The 20,106-nt window shown below is 44.6% G+C and overlaps 1 protein-coding gene across 1 annotated transcript; it reads left to right on the forward strand.

Annotated features, from left to right (window-relative positions):
- Positions 1-217: 217 nt before the first annotated feature.
- Positions 218-19,193, forward strand: prkx (protein kinase X-linked). The gene is made up of 5 exons (XM_071547188.1): positions 218-957; positions 6,702-6,870; positions 10,346-10,609; positions 14,535-14,654; positions 19,094-19,193. The coding sequence occupies exons 1-5, from the start codon at positions 801-803 to the stop codon at positions 19,191-19,193; spliced, it is 810 nt and encodes a 269-aa protein (XP_071403289.1). The 5' UTR covers positions 218-800.
- Positions 19,194-20,106: the final 913 nt, after the last annotated feature.

Here is a 20,106-nt window from a genome sequence, read left to right on the forward strand (position 1 = left end):
GATTGGGGTTTACGGAACCATAACTTCTTGGGAAAACAAAACAATTGTATTTTTATTTAATTCGGACTTCTCCTTGAATAGAATATTAATTTCCTCTGTAACCAGTGCTTGTTAATTAATTTTATTTTGAAACTCACGACCGGAAAACTTTGTTATTCTAGTTGACTTGACACTAGTGACTCTTCCTTGTTGATGTGGACAGAAGGGAGAACCGCTGGGTGAGGCTGGTTGCGGCAGCTAAGGAAGGAATGGGGAAAAGGTGCCAGCTGGAGTCTGAAAAGGGATGGGACTCATCGAGTTAGCGAGGTGTTGAAATTGCCTTTCATTTCAGACTAACCAGCCTTCTTTTCTTAGGAGCTGTTCGTATGTCGCTATCCTTTCATAACTCCAATGGTGCTGTGTGTCTCCTATTAGCTAACCATGGATGGTTAGCTGCTAACCGAGCTAGCTAACGCTACATGCCAGTGCAGTGCACCTGCCACCAACAAGCATTGGTTTAGCCTCTTTGTTTCACTAATGTCGGAAGCTAAAATTCTTCTTGTGTGTTAATTAAATAAGTGCACTTGTTAAAGTAAACGTTAGCTGCTTTTGCTGGTCAGTTTTGACAATGTGTAACGCCTCAGCCACCACGGTCCGAAAACAACTCTTGCGCTGCCAAAGCTAGACAAAGAAGATGAACTACCGTTAGCTTACTCTCTCCGCGTCCAAAAATGCATGTGTCGCAAACCAATGATATCTGTAGGCGTCCTGTTGGATAATCACAACCCCAAATAGTCAGCTAGCCTCGCAAAGAAGAAGAAATGGCCTCCTCCAAAGCAAAGGTTGGAGTCAACAACGAGACCAACTCCCTCAAAGAAAGTAAAAGCAACGCCAGCAATTCCGTGATGTCAGCTGGAGAAGCATCACCAAATAACCGGATATATTCCCTGGATGACCTGGAGACCATTGCCACAGTGGGTGAGTTGCAAGGAACATGTTGTATATTTGAACTTCCCTACTACGACTACATAAAGCGCTAATGCACCTTGGTCCCCAAGGTAAATATTGAAGTTGACACATACATAGCTTGAATTGGTAGAATGCCATTTCTAGCCCCAGTATGTTCTGTTCTCTCTGGACTGATGGGACTGAATGTCAAGCCAAACTCCTTTCAAAAATAGGGCATGATAATATTTGATATTGCCTTCCAGGCCTATTCCCAATCATTAGGATTCACTTTTCAGTTCGGCATACATCCAATCCAGCAAGCAGCCGGTACCTCAATAAAATTTCAACGTGTATAACAGTTTTGCCTAATATTCCCACAGTCTTCTCCCACCAAAATACACCATGGAGGCTCATGGTATCTAGTGTGAATCAATTCTAAAAGTTGAGATTTTATTGAAACTAAGTACTGCTTGATGGATTATCTATGCAAATTTACCAGACAACCCTAACCATTTGAAAGTTTTCTTTTAAGAGGTGTGTTCATTTGCCAGTAAGCAAGGTAGCATTAAATTGAAAGACTTTTAAGTGGGGTTTGGCATTATGTACACTCCTTACAAGAGAATGTAACACATAAGACTTGTCCTTTCCGTGCTTGGCAACGACCAGCCCTTAAACAAAGTTAGTCAGCAATTTTAATTACCCAGTTGTGAAAAGGTTGAGTCATACCTACATCATGGGGTTAGGCAAGAAATTACTCAGGTCAAAACAATGTTCTCCCTCACTATTTTGTGCGCAGTTCAGTCTCTACTAACAGCTTATATTGTCAATATCCTATCAGATAGCAAAGGCTTGAGACTCTATTTCATATGGAAAACATTGTTTAGGAGTTTCCCATATGTCTTCACTCTTTCATAACTCAACTACAGTGACATTGGCATGCTTCACTCCTTATCCTACAGTTCAACCAGTGACCTAAGTGCCTATGAAAGAATATAAATAGATATCCAGTTTAATCAGGCACTGGGTAAACTTTGATGCGATGGCCACACCGGACCAAGGATTACCACTTTCAAGAACAATGTCGCTCTCATTGGAAGAGAAGTTCTTTGTATTCAGTGTGGTTGAGTTCTTTTAAAATTCCTCATGTCCTCATGTCCAGGTCTGTCCCGTGGATCTCAGTTGCATGGTAGCCGTCCTAAGGGAATTTCAGAGACTCTAAACCCGTCTACCCGGTCTTCACTTCAGTCCTCCACATCAAAAGAACAATGCTTTTACTGCAGTCAACATGAATCACTCGTACATTGGCCTGTCTGTGTGTTTAGGCTGTCTGATCATAATAGGCCAGGCGTTGAAGGAATTGACAGCAGAAACCAATGAGAGATGATACCGCCTGTCTTGAGTATACCTTCTTAATAGGGTCTTTTTTTGTAGGATGAATCAACATGTATTCTGATTTATGTTAGCATGCTGCGTACTTTGTGCACGACATCTAGCACAATAATATGCATTAGGCTACATGCAGCAGGGTGTGCAGCAGGGAACGGTATTCATCCCATGCTGTTGGGAGAAAGCTCGAAGCTTATGAGCCCCGCATAAAAATCCAATTTGCCAAGCCATTTTGTCTGATGAGAGGGATTTGCTGCCTAAAACAAATCAGCTAAAGCTCTTTATCTGCCCGCTGTTGTTTAATTGTCATTGAAATCATGAGGCAACTCTCTTGCGCCATTAGATTTATTCGCTACGATCACATGCTGTGGTAGCCTATATGACCAGAGGAAAATACCACTGTAGGACAACTGCATAGTGCCATACTAACCCTCCTGCAATCCTATCAGAACAAATCGAAATTGCGGTTGTTGCCAAGGAACAATATCCATTCGCAATATCCACAGCTTTTTACATACTTTGAGGGATTTGTGCATCTGGCTGTTGTCAATCTGTTAACTTAAAAGAGTCGCATCCTGCCAGTAAAACAGGAATTTCAAGAATCACATGTAGTGCAGTGTGTGTGTGTGTGTGTGTGTGTGTGGTTTTTTTTTTTTTCCTCAGCCCCAAAAAACAGAGCAGGTGGAAGAAGAAAAGAGTCGCGCTGACCCAGTTTCCGCAGAGCGAACTGTTTGTCACGTTACCTTGTGAAATCGACCGGCCATTTCTGGGCTCGGTCTCGCCGTTGCCGTTTGCGGCCGCCGACTCCGCTACAAGACTTCTGACTGACTGTAGGTTACCTGTGTGTTGGCGGTGATGTCACCTCTTATCTTAACCTGAATACCCCCATACGTGCCTCACACGTGTTGAGAAATTCGCGCGAAGCAAAGCCGTGTGCGGCGGAGGGACTGTTTGTCCCGGGTGAAACATCACACCGGTTCAGCGGCTTCTCATGCTGTCAGGCAGTCGGTGGGGGGTGGGGGGGGGGGGGGCAGAGGCCGATACCTGACAGCTCTTCCTATCTCACCATCTAAAACAAAGGTTCCACTCGTGTTTTACTGCTGTCACGCGAAAGCCTCGTAACTCCAGTTTTGGTGATTTCCATATGTTATCTTCAATTTAAGCTTCGCGGATTGAAAAAAACTCCACAGCCCCTCTGGCTTATGAAACCAGGGTATCTGCAGGTGCTGAATTCATATATTATGTTATCTAAATTCAGTGCTTGAAAAGGTCTTGATTACAGTTAAATATAGTAGTTTAAGTCTTACCTCCAGTTTCAGAGGTCTTAAAAACTTGGTTTTCTTGGTGCATTGCTTTACCAGCGGGAAATCAGCCCTGTTAAGCAGACCTACTCTCATAGGTCTAGAGTTTATTTCATTTTCTTGTTTATTCCAGTTGCAAAATTGGCCTCATATTTCATTCTAACTGGCATTAAAAGGCCATAAAAGGGCTTGAATATAACTTGATGAAACTCGCAGACATCCAAAAGCATTCGATGAGCTGAAAAATGCACAGTAATCAAAGCAGGTTTTCTTAGTTCCTGAAAAGTTGACATTTTTGGAGATGCGAGGTTTTCACTCGACGGTAACAGTTTACTGCCGTCCCTGTGTTGCCATGACGACACTCGCAGGGCCGAAACAAAGGATCTTTGCAGGTAAAAGCCAAGCAACGAGACGGCCAAAATTTCATTAGGAAGTTGCGCCATCAGAGTTTTGCGTCCGACTCAGACTGGCTGGTCTGTCACATGTTGTCATCAGCCTTTTATTCTCTTCCCTATTGCTTATAACGCAACATGACATAGGAATGAAATGACAAACTCTTCCCTAGGAAAGAAAGCAACAAGAATCATGGATGCCAGAGGAGGGTGAGGCCACAGAAAGTGTAGTCACTCTAGCTGAAGGCTATATAAAATTAAACCATAGCTTTCATTCTCAATTTTATGGATTTTTTCTTTCCAAGCGCATGTAAACCAGATGATAACAGTGTTTTGTACAGGTTGGCAGGTTACTTCAGCCGGTGTGGGAGTTGCTGTGTATGAGTCTTTTTTTTTCCCTGTTCAGTCTATTTAAATAATGGTGGACTTGAAGTTGTTCTTTTAGTTGTATGTGTATATATCTAAGGAGGCAATATTTTGGCTGTGACATTTCATTTAAACCCCATTTCCACCTGGTATTAAAATCCGATCTGTATCCGGATGTCTTATCTGGCTAAGGAAAGCCGCATGTTAAGGTGTAAAAGCGCACAGCAGGCATTACAGTCGGAACGCGACCGGGGCGTGCCAGAGCGCCTCCGGATGTGATCGGATCTCAGCCAGGTGGAAATGCAATCCGTGTTCAGTATTTGTTAAAAAAAAAAAAGTTCCGCCCATGGGCTAGAAATGTCACGACTCGCTCTGAGGTTTGCCTTCGCTTTGCTTCGGCGACCGACTCCGGCACACTCTTCATCGGCTCCTTTCCCCTCATCAGTGCTCACAGCAGCTGCAAACACTGCGACAAAAACATCCCGTCATTTCTGTTGCCTCCTATGAAAGAGTTGTAAAAGACGACCGTTTCCACCTCGAATGAGAAGGAGTCAGAACTGCAAGTCACATGATGCCCTGGGTCCCTAAAAGACTTTTTCCCCATAGACAACCCATAGAAAAGAACCACCTGGCTTTTGTGCAACTATTTGCACACTCAAATAAACGTGTTGCTGTGACACCAAACCAACCCTGAATATCCCCAATGATAATACAAATTAACTGATTTCTTTCATTAGCAAAACTTGCATTTAAGTTGCATAATGCAATCCCATCTTCAGAGACAGTTCACATATGATTCCACCACTTGGTCCTGGAGAGCTTTAATTTAGATTATAGTCAAATGTTCTGAGGTTCTGAGGTGTACCCACCTTTGATCCAGTGAGTTTCAATCCAGTAACTTCAATCCATGGGTACAATAGAATAATAATGGCTACAAGCAATACTATCTTTACATGGAGGCAACACAGCATGTTCATTGACATGGCTTATGTCAGTGATTCTCAACCTTTTTCATATCAAGGACCCCTAATTTAGTCCACATTAGGGCCACGGACCCCCATTTGATGAGATTTTTTCTCTCGGACCCAAATCTGAGAATATATTTATTTTTAGATATGATTTTCTCCAGAATTCCATGACTATCTGTATTGTAGGTAGAGAGATAACAGTGAAACTATGATCAAAACAGTCATTCTTCTACATTCTCTAATTGTGTTCACTTCTTGTAAATGAAATAATGGTGAAGTTTAACAACTCATCAATTTGCTGGGGACCCCCTGGAACCCCCTCAAGGACCCCTGGTGGTCCCTGAACCCCACATTGAGAACCATTGACCTATGTGGTTTTGATGCGTGGCTTTGGGCAAGTTAGGCAGAAAGTAGTCACAAACAAGACCTTCAGCAATGTATGAGCGTATTCTAGTAAGACTGGCTTGTCTCGTTAAAAACACTTTTGGTAACAAAAAATGATGTTTGTGACTAGTAAAAACATGAAATGGATTGTTTCATAAATAGTCTGAGACAAAATATAATATAGATATACTGTACATTGGACATATTTTTGGCTGAGAAGGAGAGGAAACAGTCTAAGGGAATCGAGCACTGAGAGATCAGGCTATACAAAGTTAAGACAAGCTCCTAGTTTTTAAAGAGCAGGGGTCACAGCAGAGGTTCACGCCGGAGATGAGACGGAACAGTACATTTTATTGGCTCCGCGCAGGTTGAGGATGGCTGGATGAACTTTTGATAGCTCAACTCCACCGAGGGGGCAGGAAGACCTCTGTGGAAAGCGGCACAAGTTTGAACAAAAGAGCCAAGTATTTGCAAAAGCAAGCGCAAAAACTACACCAGTGTATAAATAAGCTGTTCCGGGGGAGAGTTACAATGTTCAGTTGATTTTCAATACGAGGATATAAGGCTTTGCAATTAGAACAGGCCAAAAATAAGAACGTACATGACAAGTACATGACAGGCTTATTTGAAGTATGTAAGAATGTCTTCATTTAATAGGTATATACAGTATGTGAGATTAACAGATGGAGATGCAATACTCATGCCTGGCAGGCTACTTTGATTTATAAGGTGACATTCTTAAATAGCAAAGGATAAATATATACACTGAATTACAGGTGGAGAGACAGAGCACACACTGCTAAAATTATAATGATAACGATGAAAGTGTATATAGCTTGTGAGTTGCTGTGTGGTGTTCTGACACTGCGTCTCTGGTTAAATAGGAAAAAAAAAATAGAAATGTGGCAGCTTGTGTTTATCCTGTCTACTGTGGACGCCCATAATGGCGGCTAACCATCCGTCTCCCACCTCCTCAGGCACGGGGACCTTCGGCCGCGTCTTCCTGGTCAAGGACAAGAAGAGCCGGGCCTTCTACGCCCTCAAGCAGATGAAGATCCCCGACGTGATCCGCCTGAAGCAGGAGCAGCACGTCCACAACGAGAAGGAGGTGCTGACAGAGGTCAACCACCCCTTCCTCATCCGATTGTGAGTTCCCCCCCCCTCCCCTCCCCTCCCCTCCCCCGGTGTTTCCCACAAGCACCTTGAAGAAGGGGGTCAGGGGGTCATGCTCCCCTGGGTGAAACTTTGGAATGAACTAGTGTCTTCTCTTGTGCATCCTGACACCTTGATTCCATTCAAAATACAGATCTTCATTACTGAGTAATTCTGATGTGTTAATCTAAAAAAACAGCACAATTTACTGTACCTGTACCAGATTATCTGATTAGGTTAGAAGAAACTTTACTGATAACCGGGGGGGAATTGGGTCATTGCAACAGCCAAAAATAGGACATAGATAAGAATAGAACAAATAGAGTACTGGACATAATGCTACAGGTAATCACAACAAAAACAGAGAATAATACATGCAGTGTTTGTTGACAGATTTACAAGTTAGCAGAGGTTTGCAGTTTACTGATCTACAATTTGCAGCATACTGTATATACAGCATATATACAGGATGTGTAAAATGTGAATTGACTCTCCACATTATTAAATTTTGCTAGGTATTCACCATATCTAATTTACAGATGGAGAAAACATATAGACATCTTTCCATACATGTCAGTTTGCATCAATAGCTGTTTTCATGATCAGATATTTACAGATGGAGGTAGAAAACAAACAGTAAATGTAGTGCTGAAACGATTTGTCAAGTAATCGATTAGTCAATCATCAGAAAATGTGTTGATTAAAATTTTGATAATCGATCGTTTTAGTCATTTATCAAGTAAAAATACCTAAGATTTGCTGCTTTTCTCTGTTTCATATCATTATAAAAAGGAATATTTTAGGGGGTTTTTGGCTGCTGGTTAGAGTAAGTGAGCAATTTTAAGACATCATTTGGGCTAAATGATTAATCGATTAATCAAAAAATTAATCGATAGGGTAAACAATAATGAAAATAATCGTTAGTTGCAGCCTTAGGTAGGATGACACAGTCTACCTCAGACTATGAAAAGCAGAGTTTTACTTTAACATTTATGAAACACTTCTACAAACACGCATGGTATTAAACACTCTTGCAGTCGTGAAGAGCGATTGCATCACATTGCAACCTTCTCGGGTTTCCCGGCATGATCGATTCACCCGTAACCTTGCTAAAGACGAGCGTCTCGCCACCCATTAGCGATTTTTCACATGCCGTGGCACAGAATTATCCTGGACTGCTAAGAATGAATTCTTGAACTAATGGAGCGTGTGAAAAATTGCTCTGTGTTGGCGTGGTTTGCATGCCACCGCGTCTTGCCAGCATCCAAGGTCAAAACATTGCATTTTTTTGCATATTCAGCATTTGAATGCAATCGCTCTTCCCCATGATGAGCAAACGTCATTCAGCCTTCCGTTTATACTTGCATGTATACTGTACACAGTGGTGGAAGAAGTACTGAGACCTTTTACTTAAGTAAAAGTAGCAATACAACAATGTAAAGATACTCCATTACAAGTAAAAGTCCTGCATTCAAAATCTTACTTAAGTAAAAGTACATAAGTATTGGCAGCAAAATGTGCTTAGAGTATCAAAGTAAATGTACTCATTATGCAAACTGTCCCCATTTAGAGAGTTATATTTTTCATAAATTATTGGAATATTAATACTGATTTATTGACATACATACATGTAAGCAGCATTTGAAAGTTGTCAACGTGAAGCTAATCTTAACAATTTAGCTATACTTTTGGGTAGTCTAATCTATAACAATGCTATTTTATAGTTATTTTATAAAGATGATCAAATGTTTTAAATATAAAATATTGATCTGAAAAGTAACTATAGCTGTGAAATAATTGTAATAGAGTAAAAAGTACAATATTTCCCTCTAAAATGTAGTGGAGTATAAGTACAAAGTAGCATAAAATGGAAATACTCAAGTAAAGTACAATACCTCAAAATTGTACTTAAGTACAGTACTTGAGTAAATGTACTTAGTTACTTTCCACCACTGACTGTATACGTATCTGGAAATATTTTACACATACATATTCAAGTGTTTCATAAATTTATGAGTATTTAGTAGTTTGCATGTGTGAGTATTTTGTGTATAACAGCCAAGTTTGAAGTCCTACATGGTGTTTCAACTGGAGTTACAAATGTAACCTATACTGATAATTGGAACCCAATATGTAACAACTAAACTGACTGATGCACCTTAACTGTGATTTAATTTCAGTATACCATGACCTGTCATTGGTTATTGCTTGTTTAATTGTCCTAGCCAGTTGGCAGCATTGCATGTCAACTGGAGTCAGACTAGCAAGTAGGGGCAGGGCACACATGTTCACCTCATTAGTGTCAGGGAATTTTATACATCTGTGTGATCACACTGTGAGCAGCTTGGTTGACGGGTCTCTCCTTTCAGCTCTGGTATTGCATGGTTAACATCGCTAGCTAGCTAGTGCTAATTAGGTAACATTAATCCAGAATAAACAGAAAAAACTAATAAAATCACTAAAACAATGGATGCAACCGTTCTCCAAGCAACAGTCGTTTTTGAGACGTTTATTCCTGTAGTCTTTCAAATAGTCGCACAGAGCTGGGCATGGACTTCTTGTCCATTTTGCACTTGACAGGCGGAAGATGAAACAAAATGGCAACGACTAAAAAGTGCTGTCTAACACACCGTTACAAACACGTGAGCAGCGTGGATCATAGACTCGTAAGTTTCACATTTGCTTTCACAGTAGTGGGCTCTGTCAGACCGGATGAGACGCAGCAGGCACTGGCACAACGATTTAAAAGAGGAAAAAAAAGCGAAACAAAGTGTAGAGATAGGTCTGTCTGATGTGCGACTACACGGCTCCTAACACCAATACGGTGGTCGGATTCAGGGGAATTGCATTGCATTAAAAGCAAAAAATTACCGGCTTGGAAAAGAGTCAGTAATCTGCTATCTGGCCAGCCGCCCGCACTTACGGAAAACACTGGTGCCCCCTCCATCTTCATCAGTGGCAATGCTCCCTTGCTTTTATTTCTCTTAAGTGCCTTTGCAGCTGAAGTAGTTGTTGCCCACTGCTCCAAACCACACCGGGTAAAAAAAAAAAGTCTACGACTATGAGAATGATGTCTACTCTCATTGTATCAGTTTTCATGTTTGTCAGACAGCGGTTTTAGACAGTTTTACCCTCTAATGGGTATGTAGGACAGTTGTGAATCGGTATAACAAATTTTGAAGTAAACCGGGGCTTTGCAGCAATCGTTCCGTCCTGTCTCGCATGGCAATTAACGAAACACCTCTAGATCCCAGTCTTTATTTTACATTCCCTAATTGTAGCATTTCACCCGCTCTGTGGCAGTTTTTGATACGGCTGACAAATAACGGCGGCGCACACACTAAGCCGAGTAAATACACACGCACTCAGGTGTAGACGCGGGTCTCCGAACAAATATTTAAAAAGAGGCGACTTGTTCAAATTTAACCAGCTGCGTGTGTGTTTTTTTGGGGGGTTTGTTGTCCCTCAGGTTCTGGACCCACCACGACGAGCGCTTCCTGTACATGCTGATGGACTACGTGCCGGGCGGCGAGCTCTTCAGCTACCTGCGCAGCCGCGGCCGCTTCAGCAACGCCACGGGCCTCTTCTACACCGCCGAGATCGTGTGCGCCATCGAGTACCTCCACGCCAAAGAGATCGTGTACCGCGACCTGAAGCCGGAGAACATCCTGCTGGACGGCGAGGGCCACATCCGCCTCACCGACTTCGGCTTCGCTAAGAAGCTCACGGACAGGTGATAAAAAAATTTTTTTTTATAAATATCCCTTTTCAAAACACTGGTACAAAGCGGTTTATAAAGGAGTAAAAATAACCCAAAACATCAAATTGGCAGCGAATGCAGTAAAAGGAAGGTAAGAGATATACAAGCAAGGCAAGAACCATAAAAAGCACATAAAAAACAATTAATGAAAGGTAATTACGTAAAAGTAGGTCTACAAAAATGAGTGATTATAAAACAGATGATGCAGATGTAGCAGCCTGAGCTCCTCAGGCAGGTCCATTCAAAGTGTAGGAGGCCTGATGTTTGTTTTTTGTATAGACTTTGGAACAGCCAATAAGAACCTCTTGTCCCCAGGCTGTGATCTTTCATATGGGATTTAAAAGCTCCTCTGCCTCAAAAGTATATATAAAATCTTCAAATCAGTTCTGAAACTACTGTAAAGAAGCGATATATATATATAGTAGAATAATTGGCTGTTTTTCATTTTGGGATGAATTTTCATTGTCTTTGCTTTCTCCCAGCAAAGTGGGAGGTGCCGCTACTGAATGACAGTTAGGGAAACACTGGTCGTTGCTCATGCTGTTTGATGCTTGAGTGATTGCTAGTTGCAAGCGAATGACAAAGCAGCTGTCAGCTCATGTGTCAGAGCTTATACTGTACTTTTCCTCTTGGGGCGTGCTAAGCAGGCTATACTTAGATTTAACTTGTTTCGGTAAAATTTGGGTTTTTAACTTGTACTAGAATGGAACTTGGAAAAGATACAATTACGTTCTATACAGAAATGAACTTCTACATACAGTACAGGGCCTGTGAAATGCTTGCGTGTCTCATCTAGTATCCACATATCTCCCTCTCCCCTTTAAAGAATAACTCCAGCCATTTTTGGACCCGCTCCCTGTTTTCCCACCTTTGGGAAATGAATGCAAGAAGAAGTAAAAAAGCCTTTCACAGCAGCACTCTGCCCTCCACTTAAGAGTTAGCTTCACCCTCAAGCTCTTGTTATTCCCCCGGTCGTGGAAGCGGTGTTACATTTTCTGGGATGAAAGTTGCTCTCGATATTTAATTTCGTTTGACAAATTATCCAGTGACTTGGTTCACTTTTTTTTAAAGAGTTGACGTAAAGTTTACACCGGTGCTGGACAAGGACAAAGAGCTGTCCTGCTCTGTGGTGTGTGTGTGTGTGTGTGGTGCATGTATGGATGCACACGCGTCCGATACAGATGCAAATCAGACCTGTGAAGAAAGAAAGAGAGAAAAACATGAATACCCGTCACAGACACTCATTTCATCCTCATCCAGCTGTCCCCAACCCCACTCCCCTCCTGTGAATCTGGCAGGGTGGATTGCTGTGCGATATGAATGCTGTCACTGATTGCATGGCCGACAGGCTTTTTGTTCAGCGTCCTTGAAAAGCCCATATTCTCCTAGAGGGGAATTTGAGGGAATCCTCCCCGACCCCAAGACACCGGTTGTGTCGTGACTCCGGGACAAACTTCTCAGATTGATGTCATTTAGTTTGAATTAGATATACAGTGAGCCGGGCCTCGCGGCGACCCCGGGCAGAATTGGAAAGATGCACCGGAGTGGCGGCGGCTCCCTATCTGCACCGCAGCCTCGGCACCGCAGTGTTTCTCCGAAGCGTTTCCGCCGAGTGCAACGTTGACCCCCGCTGACATGTAAACATAATGGAGTAAGATTACATTTTCCCCCAGACCGGGAGAGCAAAACAGATGGGGAGTAGATACCTCTCTGATGTGCAAGTGACCCACTTATATAAATGGAGGGCAGCGGAATTGCCTGGGACGGGATGCAGCAATAGGAAGACAACTGCCTCGTTGCCACCGGCACTCCTGTATCTTCTACGGGCCGCGTGACGGAGTGTCACCACGGCAGAGCCCTCCCCCCGTGCTGCCACAGTGCCCCCTGCTGGCCGACACCATCATGACCCCATTAACTGTGACGCCCCGTATAATAACACACGACGCCCCCCCCCCCCCCGAAGAATAACAATGCACTCGTCTTATTTCCGCTGTCGCCGACGCGTTTGTCCATTAGCCGGAAACGTCCCGCCGGTTATTCCCCCGAGATCGAGAGCCTCCTCGCCCTCCGACAGGCCCCCCCCCCCCCCTCCATCATTTCCATACAAATTACCGTCGCCATGGCAACTGGCCGAAAGAGGTCATTACCCAGGTGATATCGGTGACAAGGCGATGAAAAGCCCGGGCCGAGTGCTCTTCATCAGAGGACGAGTGGCTTTTCACAGAGAACAGGGTTAGTGTTTGTTACACATGCACAGTGCGTCAGTCAGCCGCTCTGCCAGGCAGGAGGATGTGTGGAAATAACAGTGAGAGGCATAATCTGCTTTATACGGTACTTCCTGTTATCGGTCCCGGTTGCCAGGCACCCTCCGCTCACTGTTCGATACTTCCATTCGGAGCGACTCCACTCTCCTTCATCACTCGTTCATTCCCGCGGCCGGTGCGACCTGACGGCTCCAGATCTATTACCCCTGGAATCCACACAGAAGGCCCCCCCCCCCCCCCCCCCCCGTATCCTTGTAGTACTACAGCGGATGCCACAGCCAGGTCGGATGGCACGGGCGGGATCGCTTTACCTAAGGGTGTCGTCTGCCCCGTGTAACAGGAGTCGCCCCCTTTTTTTTTTTTACACATTGTGTAGAATGCGCAGACATATACGGACCGAGCGGAGGGGGGAAGCAGAGGCTATCACTTACCACCAGTCAAACAACAGTGGCCACTGAGCACGCTAACAGGCTGAGAATGTGGGTGATGGGTGCACTGGTGTCAGACACATAATGTGACGTGGGCAGCCTATGTGAACAGTGATGATGTGGCACTATAGGGCTAGAGCAGAGCTAGAGTGAAAATGTCAATATTGGTAAAATTCCCCATCAACAATGCCTCAAAACATTGGGCCTCATTCACCAACCGTTCTTAAGAAGAAATTTCTTCTTAAAACCCACTTACGCAGTTTTCATGAAGATTCTGACATTCACCAATGTTTTCTTATTTGGGATTTGTTCTTAGGTAAGAACAGAATCTACGCACACTCAAGAGCACACTTACGCACATTTGAGTGCTGACATGTTTGTGCAAAATAAGTGGTTATTGCGTTTCCTTCAATTCTACAGTTGTATAAAATTATAGGATTTAAATTACAATAATATTTTTATCATTTATAATATTTTTTAATAATTATTTTCATTATTTTACAAAGTATTATGGTCTTTTAAAATAAATAAACACTACGCTAACACTTCAATTAATATCAATTATGTTAATTGGGATCCCATGCATCTTTTTTTTCTGTTATTTTATATCCACTACTGACGCTGCTAAATATGACAGCTCGTTTGGTGTTCACTTCCTGCAGCAGTACTTCCACTTCAGAACTATTGAAGTTTTTTTTACGTTTGGAGTCTGGTGCTCCACCCTCTTTAGACTTTTGTTTGGGCATTCTTGACTTCTCTCAACTTTTCTTTTCAATTTCTGTGTGTGATTTCTGTGTGCACACGGCCCTGCGGTCTCATGCCCTTTTATGGGGATTGGCGGGGCATTTACCTATGCTAATTAAGATCACCTGGCACACGCTTTCAATTTACGAGGACAATGGGATTCATCGTTATAAGAACACAGGTGCGAACAATTCTGCGGTTTAAGAACATGTCATGAATCTGACGTAGACTTTTCTTAGGACCTTTCTCAAGAACAAATTTAAGAAAAAACTTAAGAAGATATTGCTGAATGAGGCCCATTGCTCATAAATGGATGGATGTGGTCTTAAAACATGCTGACACGATTAATATGAACAGTAATGAACCTTGTGTGTAGGTGAGGACCGCTTTGATTAAGGACTTGGCTTTATCAGCATGAGATGAATGTTTAAGCCTCCCTCTGTCCCACCCCTCCTTCACCAGGACCTGGACACTCTGCGGCACGCCCGAGTACCTCGCCCCCGAGGTCATCCAGAGCAAAGGCCACGGCCGAGCGGTGGACTGGTGGGCCCTGGGCATCCTCATCTTCGAGATGCTGGCCGGGTAAGCGCTCAGTAGCCTCCGCCCCGTTTCCAACACAAGGGGGCACTCTCCTCCACAGGAGCGGGCTGTGGCAAAGCAGCGACTCTGTACAGAAGCAGCAGAGAGCAATTAGGTTTGAGGGTGAAAGCCACAAACGGTTCACCTCAAATGCGGTGGCATGGAAAGTAACGGGCTGGCATCTGCTGCTGTGCCCGAGCAGCAGTCTCTGGGAAGTCTGTAAAGTCTGAGAGATCAAAGGAATGCCACCAGGAAGAATTTCTCACGAGTTCTATAACCACACACACACACAGGTGAATCACAAACTGAATTCTCATGGGAAAAATCCCCCCTGACATAAAACGCTTTCAACCGTTTCTCATCAGTGCTGTTTAAAGATAATCTATCAAATCAGTTGGAAGGATTGATTGATTAGACAGAACTCAGTGAGGTTTACAGAGTGGTGGCAGCGCCTGGCAGGTAAGAGAATTAAACAGCGTGCACATGCGACACAGGACGCACCGTTCAATTAATTGCACCACTGTTACTGTCTCAGTGTGGGAAATCTGTTCATTGTGCGCCCGCTGGATATTGCGGGGGGGGGGGGGGGGCCGCCACAAATGAATCCCTGAATGGGAATCGCTGGTTTAGATGGGGAACAAACAACGTTGGTCGCTTTTAGAAGGCACCACAGTTAATTCCACTGTTCTCCATTGTCTTTGATGAATAATAATAATAATAATAATGTCTTTGCCTTGTTGCCATTCTGAGAAATTGGCCTTCAAGCTTGAGATTGATTTTTTAAAATTGACTGAAAAGTTTTAGGGAGCATCCAGTTGTGAGTCCAGCTGCGTTGATTGTGCCAGTATTCAGTAGCTTCTATTCATATCTTTGAACATATTCATAAAAAAGTAAAAATACAAGTGTGCAGCGTTCCCCCCAGAATTGTATTGTTGTCAGGTTGGAAAATCCTCCGAAACAGCATTTAGACCATGGATCTGATGGACCAAAACTCTCCATTGAAAATCCCAGATGATAATAATAATAAAACATATTCATGCGTACTGGAATATGTGGAATCTGATCCGAATGTCACATCAGTTCAGGTTAAGGTCTTCCCATAGACAACCAGTGTAGTATTGATCAATCATATAATAAATATCAATCAAACTGCATTATATCCATCACATCAGAGGTGGATGATGTTGGTATCCACTTTTTAATAAAATATGAGTGTCATATGTTGATCTAACCTTCATTGAAGTCAAGTATGAAATGTCAAGTCCGACCTCTGACCCCCCCCCCCCCTTGGCCCTCTCATCTCCCAGTTTTTGAACGCACTGCTAGGAAAAGTTGCTCGGCCTCGAGTGAGCGGAAGGAATGCGACCTTCTCCGAGTGTTGCTGTCCTGGCATAGACCGGGCGGGGCACTCTAAGGCCCCCCTGGACAAAGAGCTCCCTTCATCGCACGGCTCACCTCAAAAAAAAAAAAGAGAAAAAAAAACCTCCTTACCGTCACATAGCTGTTTAGTCAAAGGTCCCGCTGCAAGAATGTAACGGCCACATCCGAAAAAGTTAACGGCGGCCCCGGTCCTCCTCTTCTGCGGTGAAGCACAAGTCGGGGAAAAAAACATCCAGTAAAGGGTCCTGGCCCGGAGGGAGGAAATCATGGCGATGAGGTGACCTCTGCAGCCCAGACGTGTGTGTGTGTGTGTGTGTGTGTGTGTCTGAATGAAAGAGAGAGTGCAAGAGAAAGAGATTGGGTCTTCCTGTCCATAATCCTACCTTAAGGGGCAGTTTTCTCATCTTAATGGAAACCAACCATCCTGTGTGTGTGTGTGGCTGTGTGTGTGTGTGAGTGAAGCTGTACAGACATGGTGGTATGACTCCTCTCTCTGAGAACCTGCCTCCTATACTTGACTTAACTCCACCTGATGATGATCTGCTCGGATGTTTAACCAGATCAACATGAACTTAAAACAAAATCCGAGGGCAAAGATGCGTTAAGGAAAGCCAGGTTTCTTGCGGTCTTCTTCCAGTCCACCTGCCTTCGGTTAGAACCTCCTCACCTCACACTCCTCCGTGGCCTTGGAGTTTGGCTCTGGGTCAGTTCCAGTTTTTAATTATTAAAAAAAAGTTCAAAAAAGTATTTTAATGTCAAAAGGAATCCCAGTATAGAATTTTAATTGTGTGTCTATCCCCGGACTCAATTTTTCCCGGATTGACTGAATTAAAATGAAATTGACCCCTTTTCCCGGTCTCCTCACCTCCCCCCCCCGCCCCCCCGGCCGGCCGGCCGGCCCTCCGGCCCTCGTCCACCTCAGCTCGCCGGAGCGTCGGCCCGATGATTAAAGACGGAGATCCTGGAGGAGAAATGCCCCATCCTATTACTGGAGTCTTTCACCCAGAAAGTCGGAGGAGTCACGGCGTTTAGGTTTTGGGACCTGAGTTTACTATTAGTTCTGGTTTCCTGTATCATTGTCAGTAGCTTTTAGAGGGAGAGCAAAGTCGATGGAAGGAGATGAATGCAAGATGGATGCAACTTCGCTGTAGGTGACGAAGGTGGCGAAGAGGCGTTTGCTCCAGTCGAAATGTTTCAACCCAAGACAGAAATTCGCCTGACACGGTAAAGCGAAAGCCTCTAAACTTCAAGTAGGACTCTAAATTTCTCCTCCCCTGTCTAGTGTTTACAGCAGGAAAGATGTCCATTGGGTATTTGTGGCCAATAACAATGACCAGTGACCAATGGCATCTGACCAAGAAGTCCATAAAGGCTAGACTCCCTAAGGAAACTGCTGATAAGCCTGGTGCAAAAGGATTCAAATGTAGCGGGATAAAATAAAAAATATAATGAAGCACAGTTTCAAGAAATCTAGAATGTCACAGGATTTCACTGCTTATTTTTCAAGTCAAGCGATTCGACCGAATTGGTTTAGAGCAGTTATTTTGAACCCCGGAGTGGGTTTACCCCGTTAGTTTGGGTTTGTTTGGCCATATGAGAACACACAGCAGTCGCACTCCAGAGTGCAAGACCGGAACAATCGGACCAAGACCTGGCAGAGTGGGAGGGTTTCTGCACAAAGCACTGTTGGGGGGGGGGGGGTCCTCACCTCATCTGCCTTACTGCAAAACACCGGACCACCCTCCTTTCCTCTCCGGTTCTCCCCGCTGCGTTCGGTGAATCTCCTCAAAATCTCCCCCTGCTATTGTCATTACATCTCAGCGACTAGCAGCATGCCAAATGCCAGGCTATAAACACAGCCTCGCCGACATGACTCCCTCACTAGGGTTAGGCCGATATGGGGCCGATATCGGTATCGTCCACCTCCGATATGATGCAGTTTGATTGCATATTTATTGTAGAATTGATCAATATTACACTGGTTGCCTATGAGAAGCCCTTAACCTGATTAAACTGATTGCGATCTCACGTCGATTCCAAACAAGCATGAATGTTTTATTATTATTATCCTGGATTTCCATGGTTTACATGTTGTTTCAGAGGCTTTTCCCTCCCTGACAAGAATACAATTCTGGGGGGAAAACATTGAATACTTGTTTTTTGTTGCTGTTTTTCGTATGAAATTTAAGTATTTTGAATATTGGCAGAACATATCAGCAGTTTCAGTCCCAAATATATCTGTATCAGCCTTCAAAACCTCCTGTGTACCAACGTTTGAGTACAGGGCATGCACCATTGACTGAAGCTCGAGCGTTGTCAGGAAACAGTTGTATCTTGTCGTTCTCAACCCCTTTTTTTTGCCACAGTGACCCAGATTCCCCAGCTATGACAGCATCAGCTTTAGATCCTCACTGGAAATAAAAAAAAAAACCCACACCCAGCCCCCAGACGCCCCCTATCCCACAGTCTCCCGACTCCGGAGGTTTTTCGACTGGGAAGGCAAGCGGCGCGTGTGACAAAAACCGGCCCGATTATCCGCCTGTCTGCTCCATGCGTAATGCATTTAGGGCCGGTCCCATTATGTAATTTGTGGGTAATGGCTTGTCCAGGCCGGAGCAGAGGGGGGGAGGGGGGGGGAGAACAGGAGCGGTGGGGGGGGGGAAGCATTCAGCTCACCCAGAAGGGCCCGTGGGTGGTAGAAACGCACCGAATGGTCAAAGCAGCAGAGCACACAAAGGCTCTTCGGCTTGCATCCTCACAGAAACACCGACTTCTCAGAGAGGCCACGCAATCCCCCCCCCCCCCCCCCCCCCCCAAAAAAAAAATGACCTCTCCACACGCTTCAAAGCTCTCATCTATTGTTCATTCACCTGCCGTGTTTTTCTCCACTCAAAAAGCGGCTCCCCGTATTCCTCTTACCCGCTTTACCCGGCCGCTTGCGTCACGCTGTTTTTCTCTCACACAGCACCGAAACCCGCGTTTTAAGAGAAAAGGGCCACGGTCGGGCGATGACAGTTGTGTTTTTTTTTTCTCTCTCTCTCTCTCTCTCTCTCTCTCGACAGGTACCCGCCGTTCTTCGACGACAATCCGTTCGGCATCTATCAAAAGATCCTGGCCGGAAAGCTGGAGTTCCCGCGGCATCTGGATTTCTACGTCAAGTAAGCTCGGGGGGGGGGGGGGGCAGGGTCGAATAACAGATGCCGAGAGTGTGTGTGTGTGTGTGTGTGTATTTTTGTGTCTTTTATGTCCTTGCATGTACTTGAATCCCCTATCTTTAGCAGCTTTTTGTGTTAATTGAAAACCAAAACACAGCCTGTAGTTGGACATGCTCATGAGATACGACCACTGAGGGGAATTATTGGCTCCCTATTGAGGGGGTATTTGAACACCACCCAACCCCACCACCACCCCACCCCCTCCCACTATTCAAATGACTATTTCAGGGTAATACTTCAAACAATTGTGGGAGCCATAGCGGCTGTGGATGGGGTCTTTAAGTGCCGCGGCGTCCCTTTAACTGCGGGGTCAATGAGCTCCCTGGAGCTAAAGCGTCAGGTTCAGGTGGACCCCGGCGGCCGGTAATGACACACCCAGCTGATTTGGACTCGTCCCCCCCCCCCCCCCAACGGTCACACCGCCCATTAAACCAGCTGGAGGGCGCAGGAATGTGCAAGATTACAGGCTCAGCGCGCTCCGTGTGTGTGTGTGTGTGTGTGTGTGAGTGAGTGTCTGCGCACTCACTCAATCAGTCCCTGACACAGTGGCCCAGGAGAGGCCAGACACACACTGCTTCCCCCTGATAATTCAGCGAACCCAAAGCTTCCCACTGTTAAGCCATCTATCTTCTGGCCGGCAGACAGAGGGGTTTTTAATATTTCCACCATTTATATCACTCTTACACAGTCCCACGTCACACTGTCCCATCCATCAAATAGTGAAAGCCCGGGCGAAGTACTGCGGGTAAAGTGCTCCGTCTAAAGCAGCGGCTGCCGCCCCCAGCATAGACGATGAGACGGGCCTTAGACGTATCCCGGTGTGACCCCCAGTCGTAACAGACTTGTAGGGCAATAGTCAT

Source organism: Centroberyx affinis, unplaced genomic scaffold (assembly GCF_046629955.1).
Source record: "Centroberyx affinis isolate AG114_WGS23_722 - 3 ecotype Tasmania unplaced genomic scaffold, CSIRO-AGI_Caff_v1 ptg005711l_1, whole genome shotgun sequence".
Classification (NCBI taxonomy): Eukaryota; Metazoa; Chordata; class Actinopteri; order Beryciformes; family Berycidae; genus Centroberyx; species Centroberyx affinis.